The 22,122-nt window shown below is 39.4% G+C and overlaps 3 protein-coding genes across 8 annotated transcripts in view; 2 read left to right on the top strand and 1 right to left on the bottom strand.

The window, feature by feature from the left end:
* Nucleotides 1-789: 789 nt before the first annotated feature.
* On the top strand, nt 790-5,806 carry gorasp1a (golgi reassembly stacking protein 1a). Of its 2 annotated transcripts, none has more exons than XM_044218486.1 (9): nt 790-1,003; nt 1,935-2,015; nt 2,106-2,309; nt 2,418-2,504; nt 2,632-2,789; nt 3,113-3,245; nt 3,643-3,751; nt 3,874-4,017; nt 4,129-5,806. In XM_044218486.1, the coding sequence occupies exons 1-9, from the start codon at nt 941-943 to the stop codon at nt 4,614-4,616; spliced, it is 1,467 nt and encodes a 488-aa protein (XP_044074421.1). In that variant the 5' UTR covers nt 790-940; the 3' UTR covers nt 4,617-5,806. The 2 variants fall into 2 exon arrangements, with proteins under 2 accessions (XP_044074421.1, XP_044074423.1); XM_044218488.1 differs by having other exon boundaries at nt 792-1,003; nt 2,632-2,762.
* Nucleotides 5,807-5,899: 93 nt separating this feature from the next.
* On the bottom strand, nt 5,900-15,885 carry LOC122886382 (WD repeat-containing protein 48). 2 transcript variants are annotated; one of them, XM_044218479.1, is made up of 19 exons: nt 15,804-15,885; nt 14,625-14,702; nt 13,832-13,972; nt 13,615-13,690; nt 13,276-13,488; nt 13,021-13,109; nt 12,308-12,409; nt 11,997-12,221; nt 10,551-10,625; nt 10,156-10,258; nt 9,972-10,069; nt 9,582-9,689; nt 9,360-9,456; nt 9,128-9,223; nt 8,744-8,849; nt 8,528-8,615; nt 7,842-7,918; nt 7,498-7,690; nt 5,900-7,397 (listed from the first exon to the last, which is right to left on the bottom strand). In XM_044218479.1, the coding sequence occupies exons 2-19, from the start codon at nt 14,670-14,672 to the stop codon at nt 7,302-7,304; spliced, it is 2,031 nt and encodes a 676-aa protein (XP_044074414.1). In that variant the 5' UTR covers nt 14,673-14,702; nt 15,804-15,885; the 3' UTR covers nt 5,900-7,301. The 2 variants fall into 2 exon arrangements, with proteins under 2 accessions (XP_044074414.1, XP_044074413.1); XM_044218478.1 differs by having other exon boundaries at nt 13,615-13,693; nt 15,804-15,881.
* A 155-nt stretch (nt 15,886-16,040) lies between these two features.
* The window catches only part of LOC122886381 (sodium channel protein type 4 subunit alpha B-like), a 46,643-nt gene continuing 40,561 nt past the window's right edge, over nt 16,041-22,122 (top strand). For all 4 annotated transcript variants that reach the window (XM_044218476.1, XM_044218474.1, XM_044218475.1 and 1 more), the window contains exon 1: nt 16,041-16,389. The gene's annotated coding sequence lies outside the window, so the exon portion shown is untranslated. The remainder of the gene's footprint in view (nt 16,390-22,122) is intronic.

The following is a 22,122-nucleotide window of genomic DNA, read 5'->3' as shown; positions in this document are numbered from 1 at the left end:
GGGATTTGTTGGGTCTCTGTAATTAATATTATAAAGAGTACGGTCTAGACCTGCTCTATAGGAAAAGTGCAATGAGATAACTTCTGTTATCAATTGGCGCTATATAAATAAAATTGAATTGAATTGAAAAAACCAAGACTGGGCAAGCATCAAGTTATAGGAGCAATAATGATAATGACATTAATCGGATTATATCTTTGGCTTGATACAATGGTGTAATGACTGTGGTTCATGATTCTTCTAGTGCCAAGAAGAACTACTTAAAAGTTTTCCTTTGGCTTCTGTTATCATACACCAAAATGATTAATTGATTCAGTACAATATCCACTATGTAACTCATTCCAATGGTTTCCATTAATAGGCCTTTTGCATGGGAGACATTGTGACTCTTCATTGCAGGAAAAGCACAGATGTAAAAAATCACATTAATGAAGACTAATTACAGTAGTTACATTAAGTGTCCCAGTGAGCCATGCAGCATTCACAACACCAAGACACTGGAACTAGCTCACTTTAATGAAATGGAGTCGTTATTAATGTTTTTCATTTCACCTGTGCTTTCCCTGCTATGAGATGTCAAAGTGTCTGCTGGTAAAATGGTCTATTCTCCTAGTTGTGATGCCACTATTGGACCTATGCTTCAGAAACTATTATGTTTAAGGGCATTGCATCACCATTACATATTTACATACTCCATAATAAAATAACATATTTCACCGTAGAGGTCATGTTAGTAGTTGTGGCCTCGTTAGCACAACTAATATCAAGCTGGGACATGAAGCAGCTCTGCTACTAGCGCGTGCGTCCGTGTTCGACACAAGCGATGTTCGATTGTTTTGGACTGCAGACAAGATGGCCGCGGATTGTCAACCGTAATAATTCTCACATACTTTGTTATTTTCAAATGATATTAGCTAATATTTGAAAGTTCCCGACAGACATGGGTTTATCACAGAGTTCAGAAGTATCCGAAGGAGGAACGTATGGATACCATGTGCACGGCGTAAGAAATTATTCAGCTTCCTTTGTGTTTGGAACAGCGTATACAGTAGCTTATCATGAATTGATAGCGCTAACAGATAGCTAGCTAAGTAGTTGCTGAAGACCATCTGGTAAAACCTGATGAGCTGTCACTGTTTACCTGTTATTCCAAGTTGACACAATGCAACAGAAATGTTGTATTTATTTACTTAAAAATTAAGCTTGGATTCAGGCTCGTAACTTGTCTCAAAGAAAGTCTTCCAATAGTTCTGAATCCACTGAGCTATTACAGTGTCCAAAATTATTTTTCATCTAAGTCGTTAAACACAAGATGAATGCCTGCAGCTAATGCTGTGGCTAATATCATGGTTTTCGGCGTTAGGGCAAATTAGATAAGATACATTTTTACTGGCTTTCGATGAATAGCATACTTCGACCTTTTCATGCTGTTACAAAAGATAGAATATTACATTAGTACATTGAATTACATTATTGCTGAAATTATTAATCGATTAACTGATAAATCGATCAAGAGAGACCGAGCGAAAATGCCAGACATTTAACGTTAGTAGATCAAGCTTATCAAATGGGAAGATTTGCTGCCTTTCTCAGTTTTATATAATTGTAAATTGAATATTTATGAGTGTTGGACTGTTGGTCAGACAAAACAAGCTGTCTTAAATTATTGGGCTCTGGGAAACGAAAATATTAATTGAATAGTAAAAAAAATACATACATTAATCCATAGTCACAATAATCCCCATTTGCAGCTATTTACAGTGTGGTACAGTTGGTAAAAGGCTATGATTTAGATGTTCCAAAAAAACATACTCTGGTTGTTAATTTATTGTAATATTTTGAAAATTAATTTCCCAAATAATATTCTAATAGCATCATTTTATTTAAAGATGAAGCAGCACAAGTTTTCAAAATGCTTGTGTCGGTTTTGACAGGTGCAGCCGAGTTCCCCTGCAGAAAAGGCTGGGCTGCAGCCCTTCTTTGACTTCATTCTGTCTCTGGACCACAAAAGACTTGTGAGTTTATTGATTGTCGTATTGTAAGTAGTTAAGTCACTAGTCATTGACTGCAGGCCTTTTTTTGACTCTGTTCTTACTGCTCATCAGAATGAGGAAAATGACCTGCTGAAGGAGCTTCTGAAAGCCAACGTGGAGAGACCAGTGCAGATGGAGGTGTACAGCACTAAAACCACATGTGTTCGTGAGCTGGAGGTGTTGCCCAGTAACATGTGGGGAGGACAGGGCCTGCTAGGTGCCAGTGTTCGCTTCTGCAGCTACCAAGGAGCCACTGAGAATGTGTGGCACGTTCTGGTGAGCTTCTTCATCAGGAGCTAGGAAAACCAAACCAAATTGATTTGAACTTCTACACCCCATTATAGCTTTGTCTTTTCTTTGCTAACTCCTATTTCTCTCCTGTAGGATGTGGAAGCTAGTTCACCTGCTGCACTGGCAGGGCTTCAGCCATATAGTGACTACATTGTTGGAGCAGATCAAGTGTTGCAGGATGTAAGACCCATTTTCATATAATGCTTTATTGCTAACATTTGGCTCTGATATATTTAGCAAAAAATGCTATCTCTTAACAAGTCTATGAAAGATGAGTTGTAGTTAATTCAAAGTTGCTGATTTCCAGTCAGAGGACTTCTTCTCGCTGATTGAGGCCCATGAAGGGAAGCCCCTGAAGCTGCTGGTGTACAACATACAAACAGATGCCTGCAGAGAGGTGGTGGTCACACCAAATGGAGCGTGGGGCGGAGAGGGCAGGTACATGACAATACACAGATACATAAGGTATTCAGGGGGATTAATACCACTGCATTTCACCTTTAATAAGTTCATCTTTTTGCCGTAGGACTGTTTTATCTATTCTAGATAACATTCACCACTTTTCTATTTCAAAAAATAACACTGGAGTTAAATGCAATATGAAGAGCAAGGTGCATGCAGATCAATTATTTTCTCTTCTGTATAAGGGTACACAAAGTCAGTTGGCCATTAATTTACATTGAGGCTTTTTCAGACTGTACAGCATTATCTTATGTTATAAAGTGTATGAATTGTTTAATAGTGGTGTTATAAATGGTCTTGAAGCATTTAAAAATCTTTGCTCTTAGTTTGGGTTGTGGCATTGGTTATGGCTACTTGCACCGAATCCCAGCACATCCTGACGTATCGACGGCAAAGCCTTCCACCCCTGTTCCTGAGGAGGAACCCTCTCCAAAGCTGCCTGCTCATGGATTCACTGAGGTAAATCTGGATGCACATTTACCACATTTAGTGCTGCAACTAATGATTCATTTCATTGTTGACTAATCTATTACTTACTTTTTAAGTAATTAATCGTAATAATAAAAAGTAATTCATTTTTTGACATTTTATAGTCAATACAATGTCAAAAAATGGTTAAAAGTCACATTTGAGAAGCTGACATCAACAAATGTTTAGCATGCTTGCTAGATAAACTGCTTTAATGACTTATAAATAACAAAAAATGTTCAATCAAATCAATTAATTGACTAATTGTTTCAGCACCTTTCATGTGTTTGTTTCACGGCTAATTTAGCTATTGACTGACTTAATGTACTGTTACATGAGATCAAACTATTGGTAGTAGCAACAGAGCTTATTTCTGTTTGTTTTCCAGGCACCTTTGATGGCACCTTCAAGCCAAAGTGAAGATGTGTTAGACCTGGAGCAGGTCACCTTCCAGGAAGCTCCTCTACCTCCACCCATCCAGAGAGTCATGGACCCTGGTCAGTTCAGACATACAGTGGTTTTAGAAGATGATGATATATGACATATGAGTGTTGTCTCCTTGCATCTCACTCTGTTCATAAAAATCTGATCAGCAGGCGTCTTGTGTTTGTTCTTCCAGGTTTCTCTGACTCTGAAGTGGCAGTGATGAACCCTGACCCTGCGGATTTGGTGGACAGACTGGATCTGTCCATGTCGTCCATCGACATGACCAACACTTCACTGACTATGCATGAGGAGAAGGACGGTGAAATCTCTGGTGTTGGTAAGTTAGGAAAGCAGCAATTCATGCCAATGTCCCAGAGCTTTCATGTATAGATTTGGCAGAAGGAATATGGACTATGTTTTAAACTGTGTTGTATTTCCTGTCGTGCAGAGGAGCTGGAGGACAGTGTGCTGCTTTCATCATCAGCAGACAACCAGGCTGACCCACAAGAGCTGAGCTCCCAGGCAGCCATGGACCTCACTTCTGCTCTCGCTTCCACCGACACTTTGTCAGATTCAGGCGTCGCACCAGCTGAACCATCTCACCTGGTCACAGAGTCCACAGACCTACCTGGCTCTCTGTGTGAGTCTAGCGATAGCCCAAGTCCACCTCCTATGGGTGCGTTGTCTCTCCCTGAGTCCTTAGAGCCTCCTGCTGAGCCCACTGTCCCAGCTGAAGACCCTCCCTACCCATCTCCTGTTGATCTCCTCCAATCCTCTGCTGTTAATGAGCCGATGGCAGACGAGTCTCCCTCTCAGGCTGTCGAGGATGCAACAGGGCCAGTGGAGGAGCCAGCAGAGCCCCTAGATATGGCTCCTGCTCTCCACTGCAGCCATGAGAGTGATGAGGAGGAACCAGAAGAGCCACCTCTTGAGTAAGCTTGCATCAGGCCATACACAGAGTACAAAAATGTAAAGTGAAGTTGACAATCACTTTTTAAAGAAACACTATATAGGAAATACAGGACAGACCGAGGGAAAAGATATCTAATTTGATATTGATATTTGTTATTGACTCTTTGTATGGCTCCTTCATCAGGTTAGTTACACAGTTATACAGAAACCAGCTAAAGCATTAGGATATAAGTAGAAAAACACTTAGAGGCACCGTAGGAACATCCTATTTGTTTTATATGTGAGAATTTAAAGTTACTGCTCATTTGTATGCCAAGAGGCTGAAATATGATCAACATGTTTCCTTGCTTGGTGCAAAACTAGATTATACGGGTGACGAGTCTTTGCCTCTGATACAGTAATGTGATGAATACTTGAACACTTCCAAAGATAAACACATACATTTACTACAGCAAAGCTGCACCTTCATATTCATAACACTATCAGAAGTTTTTGAAGCTACCAGACTGTTGGCAGTTCAGTTGAGTTGTTACAGTCCTGTGGTGCAGTGTTACATCTGTTGTCGATGTGTTTCAAAGAAGCAAATAATGATTCCTACATTTCAGCTTTTAAAAATAGCCTACTTATAAGATTATAAGGGGAACTTTTACAATAGTTCATGGCCCATGTATTGGATTTTAAAGTCTGAAATATTTGTCCACTTGTACTGTGTGAAACCAGTCAGTGCAGTTTTACACCAGATTTGATGGTCAGTATGTTTTAAACACTCTTTAATTTGATTTATTCAGCCATGCAGTCTGTGATCTGTTTGAAAACGATTTTTACTGCTTGTATCGCTGGAATTATGTCCACGTCTCATTCAACACTGCCCTTCCTTTGTAATTTTTGTGATCTATGCAACAGTAGACGAATAGTGCCTGTGACTTGACTGGTAATGCGTAAATCCAATAGGTGACAGACCTTTCATATACAGTATGTAAATTGTCTGGTAACAGTGATGATGCTGCTGTTCAGTAATTGTTTTGTTTTTCTAGGGGGCTTCTTAATGTTTTTCACAGTCAATGTAGGTGCTAGTGTGTAAAATAAGGAAAAGTATTTTTGCAGATATTTTATCAATTAATTGTATGTTTTATTAGGAATGAGTGCAGAGTATTTTGATGAATGTGAAATGGGTGAATCTTTGATGGTTAAACAATCATATCACTTGACTTAAATTTTTTTTTGCCTTTCCTTGTTTTTCTTATTTCACACATCAGCTGAACACATTACAACTCAAGAAACATCCATTTATAAATCCCATAAATCTGTCATTGTTAAACCATTCCAATTTATTTCTTCGAATGCCTAAAATATACATATTTCACAAATTATTACAACAAGGGATATTGCAGTGTTATGGCCTAATTATGGTACCCATCATGTTTGTAGCCAATTAGAGCTCACTCGATGCGTTCCCACTATGGCATTACACACACTCTTCATGGCAAAATTAACTGCAGAAAATTTACAATGAAAAGATCTGTTGTTCTGCTTGGTGACACACCAAGAGAGAAATGGGTATTACAGTTTATTTCACTTTGGTGAATTTCCCAGTGGTGAATATTCATATATTATCTTGGACGAGATTCCCCTTCAAGTTATATTCATGTTTCATTGAACTCCTATTGAATCTAAATGAAATATACATTAGGAACAGCCCTCACTGCCATCAAAGTCACTGCTCATGACCCAAGCACAGAGCGAGTAAGCATGAGTTATTGTTAAAGATACATACCTTTATATATAATTTCCCAATTGCTAAGATGACTTGGATGACTACTAATATTCTTAAGAGTAAACTGCAATTTCTGGGTTGTAGTGAATACAACAAATGCAATTTTTAACATCCAAGTCAAATTACCATCATGATCATGAATGTGCTCTAGGGATTTGGAAAAATAACAGTTGGTTTTAAGTAAACTGTACAACAACACAATAAAACTGCTGCAAAACCAAAAGAACAAAAAGTCACTTAAATCAAAAATGTTGTACATATATTTACAAAAAAAAAAGAACATTCAGTCCATTGATAACAGCACAGCTAAAAAGAAATGACAAAGACAAGTGAGGTTCAAGCTCAATAATTAGATGTCTAAGCCAAGGTTAAGTTCAAGTTAAGATGACAACAGAACAGAGGAGGATTGCTTTGAGGGACTGTGATGCTACCCAGAGAGTGTACTCCTAAACTGCTGAGACAGGTGTGGAGTGTTTGTAGAATAAGGACAGTTTCTGGAATGTACTAGAACAAACAGTCTACTACAACCATGTGCATATACACACACGCTCACACACAAACAAACTAACTTTTGTCGCTTCAAAATAAAATGCCAATCTGAAGGAAAGAACAAACAAAGCAGTCAAAGTAAAAGATGTTTTTAAAAAAAAAAATGACAGAAGAAAATTGGTGAGCGCTGGAGAAAACAGAGTCCATTCTTCAAACTGTAAAAAAGAAACACTACGGACCACTTATCTCCCAGGTGTCTCTTGGCTGCTCCGGCCTATTCTGGTCAGTTCCCTATGATACACCATGAGCCACGTCCTCACAAATTTTACTGGTTTCTCATTGATACTGCAACTCTTGTCCACACAATGGGGTTTAGGGTACTACATGTCAGAGGTGGGAGGTGATTGGCAAATGACGAAGAGTTCTTGTTTTAAAAATTATGATTTTCACGTGGACTTCTGCCTATAGTGAAGCGTCAAGTCCCCTCCACTCTTCCAGATAAAATGTTTAACTGTTCGCAGGTCCATGTTGGGATCTAGAACCTGGTTGAAAGATAAACAAATTAAAAGTTAATACACTGAACAATGAGGATGCACAAGATGTACTCATGTCAAAATGTACAAGCAAAGACAGCGTGCCCACCTGGTCTTGACACATTAGTTCAATCTTCTCCTCGGCTAGCATGGCCATGTCCTCCTCCTTCTCCTGCTCCCCGGGCTTATCGTTGGCTGAGGAACTGGTGGTCTGCGACTCGTTGTCCAGGTTGATGATCTTCTCGTAAACGTGCTCCATCACCTTCCTCACCTGGAGCATGTCACTGGCCGACAGACGGTCCCTGCAGAACACACAGCAGGTAAAATCCACTCTCAACAGGTGGGATGCAACACAGATCTGCAGCATCCACATCTGTACAGATGTACTGGTTTTCTGCTCACTGCATTACGTAATCAAAAGGAAAAACAATTCAGAGTAGACAAGAAACTCACTTCTTTAGAGTTTTTGCACCAGAGGACGAATGGGGCTGGAGGTAGAACGGGATTTTGTTGAACTTAGGCATATTTTTCTGGAATATAAGAAGAAGGATAATACATGTAATTCAAATAATAATAATAATAATAATAATAATGGCAGGAGCAAACTGAAACATTTCCTCCTGGGAAAAATACAGTGACATAGCCCTTCAAGTCTAAATTCTGACTTTCAGTAGGAAAAGCACAGGTGTAAATAACATTAATGAAGGCTGACTTCCATTTTGCTGCTCAACTTTCATGGCTTACTGGGATTCTTGAATAGAACGGAGCCTTCGTTAATTAGTTCTTAGTAACGCCTGTGCTTTTCCTACTGTGACAAGTCAAAATGTCTGCTGTTACAAGGGCCTACAGGTTGCTGCAGGAACTGCCTGTATTGCCTTCCCACACTGAAAAAACAGCATCTAACTTCCTCTATAGTTAATATCATCTTTAACACATTGACAAAAATGTATTTTGTTGGCTTCTCTGAATGAGAGCTTTTAGATATACAAATACCAATATGCATACAACATGCACACAAAAAAAGTAACAAATACAAACACTCTCACATTAGCCTCCAAATTTTAATTCAGTCTATTTAATCTGTAATCATTTTGACTTTGTCTTATTTGATTTAATGTTAAACATAAAAATGTACTCACGTCTACAGTTATATCAATAACCCACTGTGGAACTGTCTCATTCAACAGCATGGACTCAGTCTCTCCACCTGAATCTCTACATAGCAACCTGCAACACACAAGACATGACCTCAGAAATACAAATGACAAATATAAACTGATGACATTACAAAGCCCACTGCAGCTTTCTCAATATATATTTAACCTGCGTTGATAGGTATGCTAGTGAAAGATTACCTAAATAGAGTTCTGCCTCCTGCTTCCCCAAAGATGACCGGTGTGTGTGGTGGTACTTGGAAATATCCATTTCCTTTCTGGACCCTGTTCTCCTGCTCTCCGTTCACTGTTGGTACAAGAACACAATCCTCCTGTAAGACCAACTGAATGACGCTTTGAACACCTGCCGCTCACTGACAACAGCAGGAAATGATGTGCAGCCAGAGTCCAAGTGGATAAAAAGACAAGTGGACTAATGAATACACACTGCTCACTGAAGTTCGCAGAGCATCACTGCAGAGGTTTGGTTGATTTAGTTTCATTATAAAGTGCGAGTAAAATCTCGTTACTGAAAGTGCAATAAAAGCTAATAAGAGTAGTTCAACCAGTCCACCACCTCCTTACCGTGGTTCACCTCGTTCTCTTCCTCGTCCATGGGGTTGATGCGAGTTCTGGGCCAGAACTCCAGCAGAGCCTGGAGCAGCAGTCCACCCAGGTTCACTGCAGAGGTGGAGGGGCAAACTAAAGTTAGCAAGTTAGCAGTGGTGCAATATAAAGTTAGTTTCGGTTCAGCATCCCAGTCCCTGAAACGTAACAGTTATTTGTATATAAAATGTGATACGGTCAGATATCTTACGCTTTGGGTCGGATCCATCAGCGCTTGAAAACCCAGCGTCCTTTGCAGACACCCAGGCAGCGAAGCAGTCGCTCTCATCCAATGTGATAGTGAGCATCTATTAAAAAAAAAAGAGATGAAAAATGCACAACTATTAGACTAACTACTAACTGAGTTTGAAATAGTCACAGCTGCTGAGACAGATGAAAAGCTAGTATTGTATATCCAGGTTTTGTGACTCACCCCAGTTTTCAGATCAACAGAGAACCAATTTGGCACATAGACCATCTTGAAGCGCTTTTTAATCTCTTCATCGAACTCCACTTTCCCCAAGTCTTCACCCTTGCAAGCCTGAAGGTAAAATATACATAAAGTCTATTCAAACCACAGGTACCACCAGGAGTGAGTTCTCACCACACTCATCAGGAGCTGCGATTCATTTCATGGGTTGTAGCTCATTAGGGCAGGTGAGCAACAAATAACCATGACTGTCCTCCTTTAACTGGGCTGGGGTGTAATTTGCTAGAACATAATGTGAACAACCAGAACCAGTGAGGTTTGGGCAAAAGAAAAGCCAATGCAATCAAACTTTTAACAGAGTCATAAATATCGGAACTACAGTGTGGAGTTTACCTTCAGAACATCCCAAAAAGCCACATTGTTGTTGGTATCTTTGGTGAGTATGTGTCTCTTGTCATTCAGAATGTGGCACTGTATGATACTGGCACCTCCTGCAAACACAACATAGAATTTGACTTAATAAAATGTCAGGGAGAAGGATTTGGGGAACAGAGTTTCAGATAAAACACAAGTTTACCCTTGATGACTTGTTCTGGCTGAGTGCACAGTGGTGTCAGAGGGGTACTGCAGTCATTGTCATACTCCCCTGATGATCTGAAGTTGTGCATTCCCTTTAGAGACTGCACACACATACACACACACATAGAGAAAATAATCATTAGAGATTATCCTGGATTTTAATAATCGCTTCTTCACTCTTCCTTGCAGAAATAGCTGTGATTAATGTAATGCAATTATCTTTTGTGTATCACCCCCGCCATCACAAAGCTGGTTTAAATTTCTACACAAATTACAGGAGGATTACTACTGAATAGCATTAGGTGTGGCCGCATGCACAACTATCTACACTGTATTCCAGAGTCATTATGTTGACAGTCGACCAGTGATCTCAGAGGTGTCACGCATGCTTACCCATTTATTAACGGATGACTTGGTGGTGGAGACCCAGATTGCTGGAGGTGGGTCAGCAGATCTGTCCAGTTCCATCTGAGCAAAAGAGAAAGACAGCAAAAGGTTGAATGACTCCAAATGGTTAGCTATGAGCAAAGGAATGGCTGGGTAGAATACAGAACTGTTCAGAACTTCTTTTCATCTTTTAAAAATACAAGTAAGGTTGTCACAATACCAGAATTTTAAACTTCGATATAATACTAGTATATATAAAAAAAACAAACAATACTCTTTCGATACCACAGCAAGAAGAAAAAAATGTCCTAGGCACACAAAATATGATACTTTTTTTTTTAAATTAACAAGCTGCACACCGTGCTGGTACAGAAAAGTCACTGAACACACACCAACACATTTGTAATGATGTTAATAAAAGAATCAGTCAACTCGATGGAGTGGGTGGATTCGAAGGTCAGGAGCCAGGCAAGTCAGACAGCCGTTATATCCATATGCCAGTATTTACATCTACACTGTAAGCAGACACCAGTTGACCAGTTGTTTTTAGTGAGTACTGCTCACTAAAAATTAAAAACTAAAAGTTTTCATTTTAAACTAGGGCTGCACAATTAATCAAAATATTATCGAAATCGCAATATGGCCAAGTGCAATATCCAAATGGCAGAGACAGCAATTTTTTAATAAAAGTAAAATGTGTGACAAAACAGCATTATAATGAAGCACTGCAGTGCTGCAGAGATGCCCTGGCCTACAAATCTCGCTCTCCAGATGGAAGAAAACATGTTTGTTTTGTACAGACCCCAGCAAATGTCATATCACCATGATTTTAATATTTTTTTCAGTGAAAATGAAAATTGTGATGCAAAAATGATCATTCCCACTAATCGTGAATCATATTGCAATGATCGTAATATCTGTCAAAATAATCGCAATATGATTTTTTTTACCATATCATGCAGCCCTATTTTAAACATGTCCATTAAAGGTTCAGTGTGTAGGATTTAGTGGCATCTAGCAGTAAAATTGCAGTTTGCAACCATTTGAATATTGTTCGCATCACCCTCCCCTTCCAAGCATTTAAGACAAACTACGGTGACCACAAGACTCTAAAAACACAAAAGGCCCTATCTAGAGCCATTGTTTGGTTTGTCCGATCTGGGCTACTGTAGAAAGATGGCGGTGCAACATGGCGGCCTCTGTGGAAAGGGACCCACTCCCTATGTAGATAAAAACGGCTTATACTAAAAGGTAATGAAAACACAACGATTCTTATTTTCAGGTGATTATACACTAATGAAAACATACTTATAAATATTATGTTCCATTTCTGCCAATAGCTCCTCCTGAATGTTACACACTGGTTCTTTAAATACTGTAATGCATCACAGAGTTACACTGTTATTACACAACAGAAAATCTGTTCCAGGTTAAAGTGTACTGGCTTCTTACCTTGAGCACGGGGGCCTTCTCCTCACAGATGAGCACACGGATGTCGGGGTTACGCAGATCAGTGCAGTAGATTTTTTTGTCTCTGCCTCCAGAATAGACGTGTGTAAAGGCCTCATTGACCTGCAGAGCCCAAACCCCTTCATCGTGCACCCGGTAGGTGGCGATACACCTCTGCTGGCCGAGTGACCACAGGCGGATTGTCCCGTCTGAACTGCCCGACAGGCACTGTGGAGAAGGACAGCAGGTTTAGATTTTACAATTCCTCTGTTTAACAGCTGCCACCACTGTATATCTTAGATATCTTAACTCACCTGAGTGCCATCTCGATTCAGCAGCAATGACTTGACGTTGTCTGTGTGACCTTTTAGCTTCATCAGTTTTGCACATGTTCGAGGATCCCACACTCTCAGAACCTGAAGAAAGAAAGAAAAAAGGAGGGAGATCAGTCGGGCACTTCTTCATTACATTTTACATGCATACTAGACCAGATTACTGTGACTAAACAAAGTAAGGTAACAGTTAATTTTAAGCATTCACATGGTTTCAAAGTAAGTGAACACCTCCTGTAACCACAGTTTTCAGTGTTTGCTGTGTAATCTCATTTATGTACAGACAGATGTGTGGTAGCCTACAGGAAACATCTTATGAATGTTTCAACAGAAAGGAAGGGGAAATAGAAGTTGTGTATGCCATTTTCTACATTGATGAATCTGAAGAGCACTTTCGCATTGGCAACTAGCAATAACACTGGCATCAATTATGAATAGAAATACCATCTGTAATCTTTCTGGTGCACATGTGGAATCCACACAACATGCAGAAATCAAACTAAGACATAAACGCTCCACAATAATTCAAGAGATTATCGAGTAATCTACTGCGTATCTGTCACTGGAAGACATTCTCAATCTAGATTCAGGCTAAAAAATTAATATTCTGTTAAAATGACAAGTGAAATGATCTGAGTGTCTTAATCTAGTTTAATTGAACTATGTATGTGAATGACACTGATGGAAACCCAAACCTTTTCCGTGGATCCAGATACAATGACTGTGCCCATCTGGTTCATAGCCAGACTGTAGATAGAGTCTTTGTTCCCACTGAGTGAAGAGGCTGTTGGGAGACAAATTATAGTGAGTCCACAGGTTCAGAATATCACTCAGAGAAAGAGATTATCAATTACAGAACAACAGTCTGTACAAATGCACAACAATCAAAACTACAGTATTTATGGGCCTGAAATGGGCAAAACAGTAACACAGAAACAAACAATACTTACTGGTGACAGTGTTATTGGAAGCAGTGAGTGCTGTTAGTGTGTTCACATCCCAAAGAAAGATCTGCCGGTCCAGGCCTGCTGATGCCACAAGCTCCTTGTCCTTAGCATAGGCCAGAGCTTTCACGTAGTCCTTGTGTGTTCGTAACGTTGACATACAGAATCCCTTATGAGCGTTCCATACTTTGACTGTTGTGTCTGATGAGGCAGATATCACTGAAAATGGAAGACAGTGTGAAAGTGTATCAGTTCAATCTGTCAACCAGAATAGTAGAATAAAAGATTAGATGCTAAACAATGCTTAAACCCTAAATCAAAATAGCTGTCAGTAATCAAACTCACATGTTTTTCCATTGCAACAGAGAACTATGTCATTAACCCAATCTGTATGATGCTCCATCGAGGCAATGTATGGGTCCTGCTACAATGACAGAGAAGAGAAATGAAGACAAATCCACTGTTGAGAATAAGAAAATACGATGCATGTGACAACACAGCTGCCTGATCATATCGGGAGTATAATGTTTTAATATAGATTCTAGAGTCTAAGAAGCTCTACTTTGTGCTGGTAGACACTCCATATCCGGATGATAGAGTCCCTTCCAGCAGTGAAGAGCCGGTTCAGCGCTGGGTCTAGCTGGAGTGCATTCACCCCATTTCGATTGTACTTCTCCACCTCATCTCTAATGACATAGGACACCTGAAACACAAAGAGAGTGACCACTTATGGTTTTTCCCAAAACACACCCACTTCCTTGTGCACATTTCGAAGCCTCAACACGCTAACGGTTAAGTTTCATGCACTTGCGTTGCTAAGGAAACATGTACACTAGTTAAAAGACACATATATTGGGAAATAATTCCCCATAGATTCATATTAACAATTGACAAATGCAGTACTTAGAAAGCGTTTTGATTTGGTCGCAATGGATACTGACAGGGTTTACGACAGAACCACCGAGACACGTATGTTTTCCCAGCAATTAGACCTAGCCCAGATACAGTGTAGCTAAGCTACCATTAACGCTGTAACAGCATAAACATGCTGATAAGACAGCACATGAATCATGTGTGCTAATTCATAAATAACTCGTACTTATGATTATATGACAATTGCTCACAAAAACATGTAATCATTTAGACGCCAGCGTTAGCAGAAGATGCTAACAACTAGCTAACGTAAGCTAAGCTAGCTTGGTTAGTCGGCTTGAGTCATGACTCGTAACAGCAACGTTGCCTTTTGCGGACGGTTTTTGCTGTCAGTCAAGTATCCGTGAAGCACTTTTTAAAGCTGAATACCTTAATGCTGACGTTGGCAGGCACCTAGCAATAATGCAAGTAATATAATTTACCTGTACTTTTCTCCGCCCAGCAGCATTTTGCCTGTGATGTGTGGCCATCTTGCATGTTGACAGTCAATTCTTATGATGCTACATCCGGAAAAAAAAGAAAACATGCACCTGAGCTTTATGGGTAATGTGGTTTTCACACTGCCCTCTAGTTTCCCTGTAGGAAGGATATTTTACAAGTCAAAAAGCCCTCAATGCTTTTCTTTTATTACCATCAGTGCTAAATTGCCCTGAAGACACACACGCAGGCAAACACCAAGCAGGCCTTTAATCCTTTAAAGAATGGCTTAGAATATATTAGAAGATCATTTCTCATATGGTCTCCTTTTATAGCCTACCATAATTAATACACAACATGGATGTGCAATATGAATGTTGACCCAGTTGACAACATCTTGTGCCTCATTGTAGCGTTCCCTGCCAAAACAGAAATATTACATCATATTGTAACCAGGGCCGTATCCATGATTTTAGAAATAGCCTACTGAGGTCGTGTGTCAAAATCAAGTGATGCCATTTTATTTCTCAACGTGAAAGTATAAATGCAGTTTTAAGGCCCTCTTTACGCTGCCAGAAATAAAATGTTGTTGAAGAAATAGAGTCTCAGTGGAACAAATACTGGGTGTAAAAATACAAGAATCAACCTAAAAATGTGTACATTGTAATTGTAGTACAGTAGAATGTAACCCCCTCCCCCCGATTTACCATAAAAACTACATAGGACATGGACTCAGTCTCTTATTGGCCACTAGAGGGCGCAATAGAACACTGTAGGCGTGGGCTACACCGCAAGGTAACCCAAAACCACCAGCCCAGCCCACTGGGAACACACATCAAAAACGCTGACAGCTTCTGTTACGCCATGTCCTTTTTGGGGTTCATTCAAGTGCAACAGGTTTTGATTCCAAATCGTGTGAATTGATAAATTCCTCTGTGGCTGCTAGTGAAATCAGTTGCTGTCTCTGAACTGCAATGTTAAGTCAAATGTGGTGTAAATGCGACATTAAATAGCCCTTTCTGTGATCGAAACAAACTCCAAACAAGTGCATATACTCTCAGAAAACAATAGCCTGCATGTCGTTCACCTCCTTGATGCTCACATTAGGTTACTTGTAATGTTTACCACAAAGGTAGGCCTACCACATAAAAAAATAAAGCAGCCTCTTTTATGGCAGCCTGTACCTGGAAGGTCAAGTCTTTCCCGCGCAGAACGCTGGATAAAGTTCAAGTTTCCCCCTCACTGTGTCCTTTATAGGCTACTGTATGTCTTTTGCGACTTGCTGATGTGGGGGAAACTACCTGTTACTGTAACATAACGTCATATTTGAGTGTGTGTCTATAGGGGCGGTAATCCTCTGGTCCAGCAGCATCCTCCCTCCCTCACGCTCTTTGCTCAAGGGCGAATCGTCAGCGCAGCATCCTGTCCAAACTCGGCGGCTCGGGACTTTTCCTCTGTGGGTTGATTGCGGAAGGAATCGGACGGAAGGACAGAGGACAACTTGCACGTTTGCACGCCTGTGGCAGGCTTCAAAATGTCCAACGTAAGGTGTTTAGACGACTGGCGTTTGTCTAGAAGTCAGTTTTGACCGCTAAACTTTGGATTCTGGTGATTCTCCCGTGCTGCTTGGATTGTGAGTTTTGGTCCATCATGAAGACTAAGCCTTGAGAAGAAGACATGGGTTCTGCTCGGAGAGTTTGGCTGTTCCTTCTTCTGAAACCCGAAGAACTCAACTCTGGAAATGATGCTGTAAATCTCAGAGTTTCATATGTAAGTATCTCTGCGAGGATTTCTAGAGTTTGGAATTAATATTGAGCATGCATCAACTATGTGGCCACACAGGCAGAAAGGTAAATCACTTCTCAAAGAGCAAATGCTCGACATTATATGTTAACTGTTTGGTCCTCAGCGTTTCTGAGTTTTCACTTTAATTGAGAACTTCTCTGTACAATTTTAAAAAATTAAAACAAATTCTAATTCTGCTTTTAGGGTATATCTATTATTTAAATCAATACAAACTATGCTATACAGTATATCATATACTAATATGACTAATATACCAGAAAGGGCATAATGCAAAATATCCTTTGAATGTTTTATTTTTGAAAGTGCAGTGTTGAGCATTAAAGGCTTACACTTACTTAGGTAATTCACTTTCATGATCTCCCACTGTGGCAAAATCTGTTGTAAATACCAAACAGGGATGACAGACATTTCTAGTGCAAAGTGTGGTGTTCCATGGCTTCCCGAACTTGTGACACATTACATAATGATATGTGAGGCAGTGGTCACACATTTGAGATCAGTTTTCCTCTTTTGTTGACATCTGAAACCTTCATCATCTTCTGGTCTAATATAACTGATGTAACTCATGATTAGTTTGAAGATTTCCCTGTTTTTGGATCGGGATTCAAATAAGCACAAACATGGATATGTCTGAGACAGCAGAGCTCATAAAAAAAAGTTTTAGGTAATATTTTCACCACTATCTCATTTTGTAGGTCTATACCTTCCGTAACTTACGTATTTAAGCTATCTGATGCAATTACATTGAAAGGTTTTTGCAGAAGAAGTAGGTCATCAGTTCAGTCTGCGCACCGACTGGAGGATCACAGTATGTAGCTCTGAGAGAAACGTAACATGGCCCAGTCAAGTCTGACTTCCAGTTTGTGTTGGAACTTTGTTTCCAAATGTTTTCATATTATTAGTTATTATTAGAAGTCTGTCTGTTAACTTAAACAAAGTAGTCCTAAATGAAACCACTCATTTGAGATTTTGTAATCAATCACCATGAGTGAACAAAGAAATGCTGGTTATCCTACTATCCAGAGAAACACAAAACCCTAATATTAGAGTAAAAGTAACACAAGATGCTATTTTTACTACATAAACCTTTATATCATTGTTTGTTTGCAGAAATATCCTTTTTTTATTATATTTGGCAAAAGTTTTAGTACATATTACACAATGACCATAATGACAATGAGGTGATCACACTTGTTCTATTTTAAAGACACAATCTGTTACATTAAATGCAGGAAATTCACAGGAATACATGTTTTCTGGTATTTCAAATGTTACGAAAAGAGAATTCGGCAAAAAACTCAAATAAGAAAAAACAATGACTAATCAGAACTTTTCAAATGCATTTTGAAGCCTTGAAGAAATGTTAATACACAGATAAAATGGTCTTTTAAGAACTTTGAATGATGTTTGGGTGACAAAGTAACAGAAAACGTATTGTCATTTGTAAGAGCTACTCTCCATAAATAACTTTAAAAAGTGACAACAGGATCTGGCTGTATGTCAAAGTATGGTCAGGTGATCTGGTCCACAATCAAGCCCAGGTCCCCCCTCCGCAGTATTAAGGTAACAATATTTGTTTCCTGTTAGTCTTGGAATTTGATAGAAATAGATGTGGAGACAGAGCAAAGCACCTGGTATAGTCCAGTTAATAAAATATAGAGTGTAACAGATGTAGGCAGCGTGCATTTGATAGAAGAATAAAATCATGATCTCTTTTTGTGTCCACGCAACATTTCAGATGGTTACAGTGAGATGATGGACGTAAGACAAAATGAGGTTTTGAGCTGGATATTTGCCAGAGAGACTGACCCTCTCACACCAAGTCTCACAAAGCTGAAATGAGTTGAAGTGATGTGAAGTGACGTCATGTGGGACCACGGTCTTCTCTAAACCTGTTCAGAAACCTAACTCAGAGGAACTTGTTGAGCTACTGCCCTAAATTTCAGTTTTCACATGCATTTCTTAACAGCTTTTCAACTGTGTGCTTACTGTTTTCATATGCAAATTTAAACAGAGCAATTTTTCTAATTAGTAGCTTCCTCTATAAAATCATTCGTGACCATTTATTTGTTTTTGTTTTCATTTTGACTGGAGAAGGTTATTATAGTAACTAGAAATATGGGAGAGTGTAATTAACAGCTAAAAGCTAGAAAACTTTAGTAGCAGTACTAGTAACACTTAATCGTGTTTTAGAGACATCTATCGATGTTTTAGATATCTATAGTTTAAACTTTTTAATATTTTTGCACTTTTATGAGAAAGAAAATGAAAAGAATGTAAAGAGAGATAAGGGCAGTGCAGAGCATTTTATTACCTAAACTGCTCCTATTCCTGAAGGCAAAATAAGGGTTTTACTCCAGCAGGTTATGATAAAAGAAAAGCTAGATTTGTCAAATTTAAGAAATAGTATCTATGTTCATATGTAAAACATACTGCAATTACAAACAAGTAACAAGTCATGAATCAGTACAGTTCCTACCCTAGAAGTACTGTTTTACTCCTGAGGGCCACAAGGAAGTTTGCATCAACATATGGTCAGGGTAGTGCCAAACCTCAGATTAAATGTTGTGATATGATTTGGTAGTGTTATTGAAGCTTATAGTTTAGTGTAAAGCTATGTCTACTTGCAGAGGGAGATAGTGCAGAGGATAATCTGTTGCCTGTTTTGTCTTATAGTTTACTGACTTTCATTACAGCTTTACATTTTACTGTGCAGCAAATGCCTCGGTCTATTTAAAGAAAAGGAGTCTTCTTGGCTCAAAATTGAGTGTTTTGATTTATATGTTCAATATAATTTTAGGGTTAGGATCTGTTACTTTACTTTAGTAGTAAGAAGTTAATATTGTGTTACCATACCTGAGAAATGTTTGAAAATTAAATCAGAATTTCAAAGTTTTAATTAGCTGGGCAGTACGCCTGCTGTCAGAGCGAGATGGTAGACACCGAGCAGCTGGGGTAGCAATGCCTTACTCATGGGTACATCGGTGGTAGCTGATAAGAGAGACGAAGGTATTACTCATTCATTTTCTCGGCTGCTTAAGGGGTTCAAACAGAGCTAGACCAATAAATCAGCCAGGCTGATATATCAGATAATATTAGCTTATTTCAGATATATCATATTGTGTCGATACGTAACAAGAAATTGCAGAACAGAAATGCCAAACATTTATAATTTAGAAACATTTAGAAATAGTGTCACAATTACATAGTTTGTCCACCAGAGAGCGCTGACAAGTCCCCCTTAGTATGTATCTTGGTCATGTAAAAAAAAAATCTAAGGGATCCGTATTATGATTGTTTGTTTAATTGCTTTTAGCCAATATGTCGTATCGGATTTCTAAACCCCCCAAATATCGAAATCAGTATTGGCCTCAAAAATTCTGTATCTGTCGGGCAAACCAGCAACCCGTTGGCTACAGGTCTGCTGCCTGACTCTTATCATAATGTCATCTGATTTATTGTCCAGCTCTCAGTTATGAGAATTTAAAACAGTAGTATCGCAGAACACGTGTCAAGTTGAGGGGGTGTGTGCGTGTGTTTGTGCGTGCCATTCCATGGCTCTGCTCTACTTTCAATCAAATTATCATAATTATTTGCAGTGATGATGACCATATCACATCTGGCTGTTATGGGAATTAAATTTCATTCAACTAAAACACTTTTTTTTCTTTACCAGCATTTCCTAGCGTGCAAATCGAAACAGTGCACGGTGGCAGATATTCTCTCAGATATATTTTGATTATGTGCGCCACAGAGTAAAGGTCATTGTCATAGCTTCTTACTGTTCTGTATCTTTCGTTACCTTTTATAAAGGAAACGCTGACTGTCTGCGTTTCTGTGGACGATTCGTCTCATCCTGTCACATTCTGACAGAAATATCCTTGCTTTGAACCTGTTTATCTGCTTTATGACGTTGCAAATGGACCTTAACCTTTTTATTTTGATAGCAAATGGGAAAGCGCTGGATTCAGTGTATGAGACAAGCTGATCTGAGATCAACCTGGGCCAAATAAGCAGATCAAGTGAAAGCAGATAACTAGCGTCTGGCTGGACGTGTGAAAGGATCAATGCATTTCAGGACAGGAGGAGATGGAAAACTCACAGAGCTTAGTCAATATGAAAAGGAGACAATGGTATTTCTCTGTCAAAAGGGGAACATAGAAATGTAATCCTCTCTTTGGAAAGCTTTTTCAGTTATTAAAATATCAGACTGTCACTGGCTAAAATGAGGGAGTGAATTTTTGGTCGTGGAGAGGCCTTTAGTATTGTCTTTATTTAGACTTTGATCTCTGATCAGATTACCTTCAAAATGTCTTTATGCTTTATTTAAGTCCAGAGGAACAAAGTTTGCCAATATGAAAAAAAGCAAATGTGTTCCATAAGATTTTAGACACCCACACGTAGCATTTCAAGCTATTCAAACTATATTTAGTAACTTCTCTGGTACAAGTAATCTGTAATTTTCTGAATTAATTAAACTAGAAATGCAATAGATTTTTTTACTTACTTTTTTACTATTTTATATATAAGACGGTGTAGTCCCTCATTTGTCCAGGAGTGTTCCATCGTAGAAAAGGTTTCAGTCGTAGTCATCTGGACACTGTTTTCAGAATCAAGACGTTTTAGCTCCCATCTGGAAGTCATTCTCAATTGGTCAATCAATTGTGTCCAGATGACTATGACTGAAACTTTTTTCTACGATATATATATATATATATATAGCATTTTTGCATCTTTCAGCTTGTTTTGGTTTCATGGCCTGCAACTTGACAATTTTGTTTGTCTCTAATAGCAGACAGACAAATTTAGCGACTAGCTGGCGAATGTAGCGGAGCATTTAGATGCTAAAGAGAGAGTGAGACCACCCTTTGTCTTCAAAACAGCATCAATTCTTCTAGGTACACTTGCACACAGTTTTTGAAGGAACTCGGGAGGTAGGTCGTTCCAAACATCTTGGAGAACTAACCACAGATCTTATGTGGATGTAGGCTTCCTCAGATCCTTCTGACTCTTCATGTAATCCCAGACAGACTCGATGATGTTGAGATCAGGGCTCTGTGGGGGCCATACCATCACTTCCAGGACTCCTTGTTCTTCTTTACGCTGAAGATAGTTCTTAATGACATTGGCTGTATGTTTGGGGTCGTAGATTTGGGGCCCATCATACGCCTCCCTGATGGTATTGCATGATGGATAAGTATCTGCCTGTATTTCTCAGCATTGAGGACACCATTAATCCTGACCAGATCTCCAACTCCATTTGCAGAAATACAGCCCCAAACTTGCAAGGAACCTCCACCATGCTTCACTGTTGCCTGCAGACACTCATTATTGTACCATTCTGCAGCCCTTCGGCAAACAAACTGCCTTCTGCTACAGCCAAGTATTCAGTCCAGAGCACCTGCTGCCATTTTTCTGCACCCCAGTTCCTATGTTTTCGTGCATAGTTGAGTCGCTTGGCCTTGTTTCCATGTCAGAGGTATGGCGTTTTGGCTGCAACTCTTCCAAGAAGACCACTTCTGGTCAGGCTTCTCCGGACAGTAGATGGGTGTATTTGGGTCCCACTGGTTTCTGCCAGTTCTGAGCTGATGGCACTGCTGGACATCTTCCGATTTCGAAGGGAAATAAGCTTGATGTGTTTTTCATCTGCTGCACTAAGTTTCCTTGGCCGACCACTGCGTCTACAATCCTCAACAT

The sequence above is a fragment of the Siniperca chuatsi genome, linkage group LG13 (assembly GCF_020085105.1).
Source record: "Siniperca chuatsi isolate FFG_IHB_CAS linkage group LG13, ASM2008510v1, whole genome shotgun sequence".
In the NCBI taxonomy this organism is placed as follows: Eukaryota; Metazoa; Chordata; class Actinopteri; order Centrarchiformes; family Sinipercidae; genus Siniperca; species Siniperca chuatsi.
The sequence above is the reverse complement of the archived record's forward strand: the minus strand, read 5'-3'. Positions and strand labels throughout refer to the sequence as shown.